Source organism: Pseudopodoces humilis, chromosome 24, assembly GCF_049639895.1.
Source record: "Pseudopodoces humilis isolate 2021_Gansu_Grassland_sample_001 chromosome 24, ASM4963989v1, whole genome shotgun sequence".
Classification (NCBI taxonomy): Eukaryota; Metazoa; Chordata; class Aves; order Passeriformes; family Paridae; genus Pseudopodoces; species Pseudopodoces humilis.
Window position 1 is genome coordinate 4143214 of NC_142223.1, and position 9361 is coordinate 4152574.

The window sequence follows — 9361 nt, forward strand, 5'->3', positions numbered from 1 at the left end:
TTCCGCTTCCGAGTCAGCGGGGCCGGGCCATGGGGCGGAGGAGGAAGACGCTGCACGACTACGCGGCCGAGTTCTCGGAGCTGTCGGTGCGGCGGGAGCCGGCGGGGCCGAGCGCGCCGGGCCCGGCCGTTGCCGTGGAGACGCTGTTCTGCACCCCGTGCCAGCTGCCCCTCAGGGTGCGCCGCGACCGCATCCTGGAGCACCTCAGCTCGGGCCGCCACTGCCGCAACCGCCGCCTGCTCCGGCAGCTCGGGCTGCGCGCCCCGGGGCTCCGGTGAGGGACCGACCGCTGCTCGGGCTCAGCCGGCCTTTCCTTGCCTCACCCGCCTCCTCTCAGTCTCACCCGACCGACCGCTGCTCGGGCTCAGCCGGCCCTTTCTCCCTCACCCGACCGCAGAACTGTGTCCCCAGCTGGATCGGAGCAGTGCCCGTCCCCCTGTGCTGGGCACTGCTGAGGCCCAGCGAGTGCCGTGTCCAGTTCTGTCCCTCACTGCAAAAGAGACATGAGGAGCTGGGGAAGGCTCTGGGAATCACTCCTATGAAGAGTGACTGAGGGAGCTGTGTGTGGCACTTAGTGCTGTGGTTTAGTTGACAAGGAGGTGTTCAGACAAAGGTTTACTCTGATGATCTTAGAGGTCCTGTCCAACCTTAATGATTCTTTAATTATCTGTCTCATCTGACCCCACTCAAGAAACACTTGGCCAACATCTTCAGATATATGGTGATCTTCTTGGGGTGTTTTTATGCAGGGTGTTCTTCTCAAGAGTTGGATTTGATGATCTTTGTGGGTCCCTTTGAGCTCAGGATATTTTCTTATTCTCTGATCTCTGTCTCCCCAGCTCTGCAGGTCCTGACTCCAGCCTGAGCCTGAGCCTGCCCCTGCCACTCGACGTGCCCTCCTTGCTCTCCCATCCCTCCTTCCTCATCACCACTGGATCCAGCACCGGCTACAGCATGGTCCCCTCCCCGCCCTCCTACCACAAACTGCTGATTCCCCACCACCCCATTCCCACCACACACAGGGATGACCCAATGCCCTCCACCTCTCGCAGCCACCCCTCACCGCTGGCCACCTTCCACACCAGGATTGAACCTCTTGGGCCTGCACCTGATGCCTCCAACAGCCCGATGCCCCCCTCGTGTCATGGTAGCAGTGGCATCGGCCTCGTGCTCTTTGGTGCGGGGCTCGTGAGCAAAGCCTTGTTGCAAAGCCTGCTGGAGGAGACGGGCTGCTGCCTGCTGTACGTGGTGGAGGATCGGCCAGAGGAGGTGGAACGTGCCTTCGGCGCCGAGGTCCCAGCCAGCACCAGGGTGCTGCGGCAGCAGGACGCCGCCGTCGCGCTCGGTGATCCGCGGTACTGATGGCCGTGAGCTCCCGTGTGGGGCTCTGCTCAGGGCAGGGGGTTCCATACAAGCCTTGCCTTCCCCTCTGGGAAACTGTAGCAGCCCCAGACTGTGCCTCTGGCCATCCGTGTGGGAGTGAGGGGCCCTTTTGTCACCTACCCATGGAGTCTCTGAGAAGCTTAACTGGGCTTACATACCCAGATTAATGGAGACTTGGAGGTGTTCAGTTACAGGGAGTTTTGTTAAGAAATATAAAAAGACCATTTTCCTCCATTCCCACAGAATAATAAATGATGCCTTCCCTGCTACCTGCCAGTTTTCCTGTCTCAGAGCAGTCAGCTGAGTTTGGCGACTCTTGGAACTCTGAGATAAGCGAGGGTTGGTGTAAATAGGAAAGGTTGCAGCCTTTTGCTGCACAGTTGAACTGAACAACTGTAACATCACTAAAGTGCTATTACCATCAGGTCTAAAATATTGCAAGAGGAAAAGGCAGAGGTTTTAGGAAAGGCTGATTTGATACTAGGAAGTAAAGAATCACAGGAAGCTAAGATGCGTTGATCAGCAGCTCTACCACATAAATACTTCAGATTTCACTGTGTGTGTTAACTGGATTAAGGATTTAAATCCTTTTTGAAGGAAACCTTTAAAAGTCTTTCTCCTTGAAGATGCAGGAAAAGCAGTGCAATTCCTTTGTGCCACTTGTAATTTTAATCTTTGTCTGTCACTTTATATATCATCTTTGAAGCAGGCACTGAGTTCCTTCTATAACCCAGCTGGCTCTTCCAGAGCAATGGGGTTTTAGGGTTTTTTAACTGTAACCAAATTGAGCTTTTGAGCATTGTTTGATCTAGTGATCAAACATCCTCACTGAAGATCTCTTGATTCCTGCAGAGTCTCTGGAGTCATTATTTGTTCCCCACCTGATGAAGCCCCTGAGATGGTAAGAGATGCCTTACGAGCAGGTAAGAGGAGCAGCTGCACATTCATCTTTTCCCTGTGCCTGTTGATGTGCACTTGTGTGTTTGTGTTTCAGCAGCAGCCCTGGAGCTGTGCAGGCTCTCTAATTGTGTCATTACAGTGACTGAGATCACTGCTGATGTGAGTGGCTGGATACCAATGGAGTTTGTACTGTGCTGCTCCTAGTATGACTGAGCAGTGTCTCATCCTAAAATCCCACCAGGCCTCACAGAAAAGCTGTCACCAAAACAGTCCCACTCCTGGGGTCTGGGACAGCTGAAAGCACAGCAGGCAGGCAGAAGGGGGTAAATGCCATCAAAACCAGAAATGTCACAAGCTGTGTACATTACTGCAAGATCAAGGGGTTTGTGCAGCTGTGCCTCCTCTGAGCCCTGTGTGTGTCCTGTTTTGCACAGGTAAAGGTGTGTTCTGCGAGGGGCTGCCCAGCTTGGACAGACAGACAGCAGAAGCCTGTTTTGATGAGGCCAGCAGGTGTGGGAGGCCACTTGTGTGTGGGTTCTACAAGTAAGACCAGTGGTTTTCCTGTGATTAATTCTTGATAAAATCACGTGTCTGGAAGTAGCACTGATTCCTCAGGCTTTCCTGAGTTTGTCCTTAAATCAGCTTGGTTTCACCTCATTCCTTGTTTCCCTTGTAAGGCGCTTTGACCCAGCCCTGCAGTTCTTGTACAAGAAGGTGCGGGACAGCCAGGCGCTGGGCAGGATCCACCGGATATCCACCATCAGCAGCCTCTATCCAGCAGCCTCTCTGAGCCTGCTGAAAGCCTCAGGTACCCAGCAGGTTCCTGCTGAAGAGTCTAGGCTTGACTCAGAGTCATGGAATGGTTTGGGGGGGAAAGAACCTTAAGATCAGCTTAAGATCTGTTCCACCCCCTGTCATGGGGAGAGACACGTTAACCAGACCAGGTTGATCCAAAACCTGTCCTGCCTGGCCTGGAAATGTTTCTGTGTTCTGTGGGAATTCCCCTGAGTTTGTATAGCCTTAAGATCCATGGGGAGGAGTGTTTTTTGACGAGTGTTTTCTTTACCAAACTTCATTTCTGTGCATGTTTTTGCCCCTTTAGTATCAGTTTCTTCACTGTGGGGGCTTTTTAATATCATCTCTGTGCAGTTCAGAAATGTTCATTGGCTGTGGGTTTCAATATGGAGACCTTAACACTCAGTTTTGGTTCTTCCAGGTGGCATTTTTTACAACACTGCTGTGCATGACATAGATATTATCAGTTTGTTGTTGGGAGAGAGTGTGCCAGATACAGTATTTTCCCTGGGCCATGCCTTCTGTGCAGGTAAGAATGAGTCTTTTGATGGTTTATTGGGTACCTCTGGACTTCAGTGTTAAAACTGGGAAGAAAGAAGGAACGAGAGCGTGTTAGCCATGAGATAGTTGTTCCATCATGGAGAAGTTGAGTAAACAGGCTGGTGAAACAGAAGGCAGGTTCCTTGGGGGTACTTGATGAAGATCTCTGAATCTGGTGAATCTCCTGCTGATGTGAAGCAGGACATCATTGAACATTACTCTGCAGGACAGCAGGTTTGGAGCCAGAGTACAGAAAATACTGAGCAAAGGTTTGAGCTCACAAGAATGTAAATGAAATGTTAATTCTGTGCTTTCTCTGGCCCTTCCCTGTGGATCCCAGCACAAAGCTATGTGTTTGTGCTGGGTCATGTTGGGCTGACATGCATGCTCTGGGTTACCACACTCATTTAAATGAACCATAAAAGGTGGAAGCTGCCATTTTTTAAATGGAAATGCAGAATTTTAATTAAGGTAATTGCAGCAGCTGCCAAGCTTGGCTGGCTGGGGTGAGGAGGGGCAGGATGCAGTGCTCTCCTCCATGGCACAGCATTGAAATGCAGAAAACAAGAGCCCTCCAGGAAGGTTCTGTACCCTCTGCCGTGCTCCAGCAACGTGCTGGAAGTTGCCTGATCCTGGAAGCAGAGGTGGGTGCCCTCATTAGGGAGAGCTGCAGGCTGGGAAGGTGGAGTTGGGCCTGGGGCTGTGTGTTCCTGCAGAACTGCCTGTTCTTCATCAGGAATGCTGGTGAAGCAGCTGGAGTGCTGTCATCAGGGCGTCCTGTGAGAAGGTGTCACAAAGCCAGTGTCAGCTCCTGAAGGAAGAGGAGCAGTTTGTAGCTGCAGAATGTGCTGCTTTGCTGTTCCTGGGGTGAGCCAGGCCTGTTTTGTTCCCAGACGTGGGCTGCCTGAGGGATGTGGACACAGTTGCCATCAGCATGAAGTTCCCCAGCGGGGCCATTGTCACTCTGGATGTCAGCCAGCACTGCACCAGGAGCTGTGACCAGCGGCTGGAGGTGGGGTCCTGCTGCTCAGTCAAGTCTGTTTTGGCTCCACAGCCCAGCACAAGTTTTCGCCTCCGAGTGTGCCTGCAGCACATTTCCCAAAACCTCTCTATAACAGAATCATAGAATCACTGAGGTTGGAAAAGATCTCCAGGATCATCAAATCCAACCTGTGACCAATCCCCACCTTGTCACCCAGAGCAGAGCTCTGAGTGCCCCATCTATTTGTTGGGCTGTTGCCTCAGCAGCAGTGGCTTCTTCTCCTTATTCAATCTACAACCCATTTTCTCTTTTCTCACCCAAATTTTCTCTCTGTTCCATGCATTCTGTGGTGTTATGAGCTGCATGAATCATACCAGAGCAGGATCTGGTGCCTGCTCTCCTGAGGCTGAAAGCAGATTTCCTTTGTCCTTTCCAGAGTGGTTTCAGGTGTGTAGCAAGAGTTCAGCATATTGAAGGGGAAGAAGAGTATAAATTCCTGCAGTCATGAATAATTACAGCGGTGGGGGCTGGTCTTGGGGAGGAATTTCTGTTAAACACTTAGAAAAGGGGCTTTGCTCAGGTGAGGTACCACACAAGTGGAAGCCACTGTACTGCAGCACATCCATGGTGTTTCTGCTGTGTCTGAGCCAAACCATGTCTGGCTGGGGCAAGTGTGACTCCTCATTTCAGACCTTTTGTCTTGATTTTACAAACCAGGGCTTCTCTAACCTGGCCAGGTGTGCAAGATTGAAAATGTGATAACTTAGAAATGTTCTTTCTTCCCTGTTTTGCTCCTTCCCTCAGGTTCATGGGTCTCAAGGGACATTAAGGGTGGACAACCAGAACCCCCTGGGCATCACAGAGCATGGGACTTGTGTGTCCATCTGTCCCCAAACCCAAGCTGAGCGCTACAGAGATGCCTACAGGGAGCTCTTCCGGCACTTTCTGAGAACCCTGAAAGGTGAGACAAGGCTTAAATTGATGGCTGGTGTTGCTTTGGATTGGCTTTGTTGGGGGATGCACTGTGTCAGGTCGTCGGGATGGGTGGGGGATGATCTGAAACTCTAGGCTGGGAAGAAATGAGAGTTGGGAGGGGAAATTGCCTTGGACCTTACTCTCTTTTGTGATGAAAGCAGCTGTTTGTGACAGCCAGGAGACCCTTGTCTGGGGTTCTGGCTGCCCAAGAAGGGATAAAAATCACAGAATCATAGAGAGGGTTGGGTAGGAAGAGGCTTTGAAGATCATCTAGTCCAAGTAATTTTGTTCAGCAGCATGTCAGTTGTTGTGGCTGCTTTGACAGGGCAGGAGGAGGGGCTGAAATGTTTTAAATCCTGCGGCTGCAGCACCAGAAGCTGCTGTGGTGGGATCTGTGCTCACAAGGGACCATGGGTTCCATGCAGGCCTTTGTTCCTGTCCCACAGGCCAGGAGCACCCCATGGTCACCAAGGAGCAGTTCCTCTGGACGATCCAGGTCACTGCAGCGGCTGAGCAGTCCTGGAGGAACAGATCTGCTGTGGACTTGCACAGCAGTGCCACGGATCCAGCTGGAGTCAAGGCTGAGCTCGTGTGACAGCCACTCAGCTGGATCACGGGGAGGATTTCTCACCCAGTGCCGCAACAGAAGCCTGGATGGCAGTTTTGATGTTCCCACTGGGAATGTCCAGCAGACAGAGGCACTTCTGAACCAGGAGCACTCAGTGCTGGAGCAGTGCAGGGTTCCTACCACATCAGCCAGAGCCTGCAAGAAATTCTGTGTGGTTTCATCTAGGTGGCTTTTCCTCCTAGAGAGTGCTGCTGGCCGTGGAGCTCTGCTTTCCTAGGAGAAGAGTGATGTTCCTTGGGCTAGGCAAGGTGGTGTAGGACCAGCAATAGCTGGGATGAGGGAGAAGTCTCCCTTTGGAGAGGGAAACAGCCACTGCCTGTCTGGAGAAGTCACAAGCAGGCACCTTCCCAGCAGTGTCACAAGTGGGGTGATGTAATGCTCAAAAAACCACAAGAGCATCTGGTCTGTGAATATGGATATATGGAAGAAATTCTTCCCTTTGAGGGTGGTGAGGAGCTGGAGTGGATTTTTCTGAGAAACTGTGGCTGCCCCATTCCTGGAAGTGTTCAGGGCCACTTTGGACAGGGCTTGGAGCAAGCTGGGATAGTGGAAGGTGTCCCTGCCCATGACAGGGGGTGGGATGGGACGAGCTTTAAGGTTCCTTCCAAACAAACCAATCGGGATTCCACGATCCTGTTTAGGACACAGGCCTCAGCAGAAGGCAGAGCCACAGGCCAGTCAGTGTTTCTGCCAGGAGCTTTGGACCTTTGTCATGCGTGGAGCTCTCTGCAGGTGTGTGGCTCTGACTGTTCCTGTATGCCAGTCACATGCCAGTTTTCAAGATCTTTCGAAACCTTTTTTTTTTTTTTATTTTTACTGAATTACAACAACATTCTTGATGTCTTCCATTTCAAGGCATTATTTTATAAACTTCTTGCAAGGACCTTTAGTTCAATCAATTTCCAGTTCCTGCCTATGGAATATATACTCCTAAAACTAGAAATAGTGGTGAATTTGTGTTCTCTTTGGGAAATTGTTTTTAACAGCGTAATTTTTCAAGCTCAGAAAAACTATGTCTTAATGCACTCTCCATTTAATTCACTATTTTTTAGCCATTTATTGAAAAAAAAAAAAAAGTTTAATGTATCTGGAAGCTGCTTTTTGCCTCTCTGTACTCACTGTAGAAGTTTAGTACTCAATGGTGGGTTTCTTTTTCATTTCAGTAGCTTCAGGTTCTTTGAGGCCCTACAGGTGAAGGTTTACTCTGGGTTTGGAAGGCACTTTCTGTCCAGTTTTAATTTCCAGATGCAGCAATTGCCACATGTGCTTTTATTGTGTTAAAAACAAACAAACAAACAAAAAAACCCAAAACAAAACAGAAGAGAAACCACAGCTATAAAAATAACACAATTTCCAAAGATAACATTACAAAAAATACAATTCCTACCACAGAGTGATCCATTAATACTGCTGGGAACAGCCCCAGGAATGCTGGAAATGTGAGTGGTTGTTGCAAAAGCTTTAAAGCATTAAAGTGCTTTACTGAGCCATTTCTTGGGGACACAGATTCACTGTCAGCCATGCCAGGGGAGTTCCCAATCGCAGAGGTTCCCAATCCCTGTGGTGTGAGGGGTGGGATGGCCTCAGGGATTGTGACTGCAGCTGCAGCTCACCAGCACCCGAGGAAGAGGAGGGACAGGAGGTCACCTCTGTGTGCTGAAGGCTCGGAGCTGCTGTGGGACACCCAGAGAGGGCCTTGGAGGAGGGTCCCGGGCCCAGGGCTGTGAGTGCAGCACGTCCAGCGGTCACACTTCTGTCACCCTTGGAGAGGGAACAGCCACTGCCTGCCTGGAGGAGAAGTCACGTCTCAGGTGAGCCCTAGTGGGACTTGAGCTCTTCTGCTCTTGCTTAGAGGGTCCAGGGCTTTGGGAAGGGCACCTAGCCCCCTCCCCAGCCTGGGGGTGATGGGAAGCGGGTGAGGGGCTGTCTTTGGAGGCCTCCAGAGGGAGAGTGCAGCAGTGGGAATGTGCTGGGTGGCATCATCTGTGCAAGTTTCCTTAGGCTGCCTAAAATCTCAAGTGACTCAGGGCTGAGGGGGGAGCAGCTCCCTGCCCTCCCTCCCACAGCAACAGCTCCTGTGACTTCCAGTGCCTTTCCAAGACCTGGTGTGGGACATTGCCTTCCCAAATGTGTAGGGAATAAACATTCAGGGAGGGAGCACATCTATTTGTGTCCTTGCTTTCTGTGAAGGCTTTTTTCCCCTGTCTGAATCAACAGAGAAATTACAGCTGGGAGAAATGACCAGGAACAGAAGAGAATTGGGCAGCCAGTCCATGCTGTCCTCCTGAAAGATGGAATTTACACCATGGCATTCCAGCTTGTCAGGTCTGACCTGTCAACAAAACTCCCCAAGGGAGCAAGGAGGGATTATTCAGACCTCTGACTTCTCAGGACAATCATTGGCTTTCCCCTTCCTCCACAACTGCATGCAAGAGATTCAGAGGAGGAAAAAAAATGAGTTTTGAATAGATAAGACTGGAGACAGGCTTTTCTGCATGTTTACATGATACAACATGAAATTAATTTAGTTGACACTGCAGTATCTCAGGAGTCAGTATCAATTTTTATAGCTTACATGAAAATAAATCTTTCTCCTTACAGCACAATGAGCTTACTGTATGTACATTCTGTTTATATACACCAACCTTTAAGTACAAGAACACATTGGTAATGGACAAACAGGGCCTTTCTGGCTCTACAGAGGGCTGAGGGAAGGGGTGCATTTGGCAGTCCATGGAAAAGCAGGATGTGGCTCCACACCAGTCCCTGGCAATGCCTGCGCAAGTCAGGGCTGAGTCCGTGTTGCAGTGACAAAGCCCTCTCAGTTTGGGACACCACAGAGAACATGGACAATGAGCAGGGATGAGAAAAACGTGCTGTCCTTACATGGCTGGATGCAGGGATGCTCCAGGAAAACACAAACCAGACAGTGCCTCCTGTGCCACTGGCAGGCAGAAATCCTGCTCCGGCTGCTGAGCTGGCTCGGCTGCCCTCCTCCTTTTCTTCGTCCTCCTCCTCACCTCCAGTTTCCTCCCCAGGGCAGGCACCTCCTGCCTGGCTCAGGGCCTGCAGTTCCCCTGGATAACAAAATTAAACTTCTCCAGGTGCCCAAGGCTGCAAATACATTTCAGGGGGGCGCGGTTTGTCACCCCACCGGT

General features: G+C 50.8%; 1 protein-coding gene across 1 annotated transcript; it reads left to right on the forward strand.

Moving 5' to 3' along the window:
* Nucleotides 1-29: 29 nt before the first annotated feature.
* Nucleotides 30-9358, forward strand: LOC106628441 (uncharacterized). Its single transcript, XM_088066390.1, has 10 exons — nucleotides 30-274; nucleotides 840-1355; nucleotides 2236-2306; nucleotides 2718-2826; nucleotides 2961-3091; nucleotides 3500-3607; nucleotides 4512-4630; nucleotides 5405-5561; nucleotides 6022-8014; nucleotides 8421-9358. Exons 1-9 carry the CDS (start codon nucleotides 30-32, stop codon nucleotides 6168-6170), a joined length of 1605 nt encoding a protein of 534 aa, XP_087922516.1. The 3' UTR covers nucleotides 6171-8014; nucleotides 8421-9358.
* Nucleotides 9359-9361: the final 3 nt, after the last annotated feature.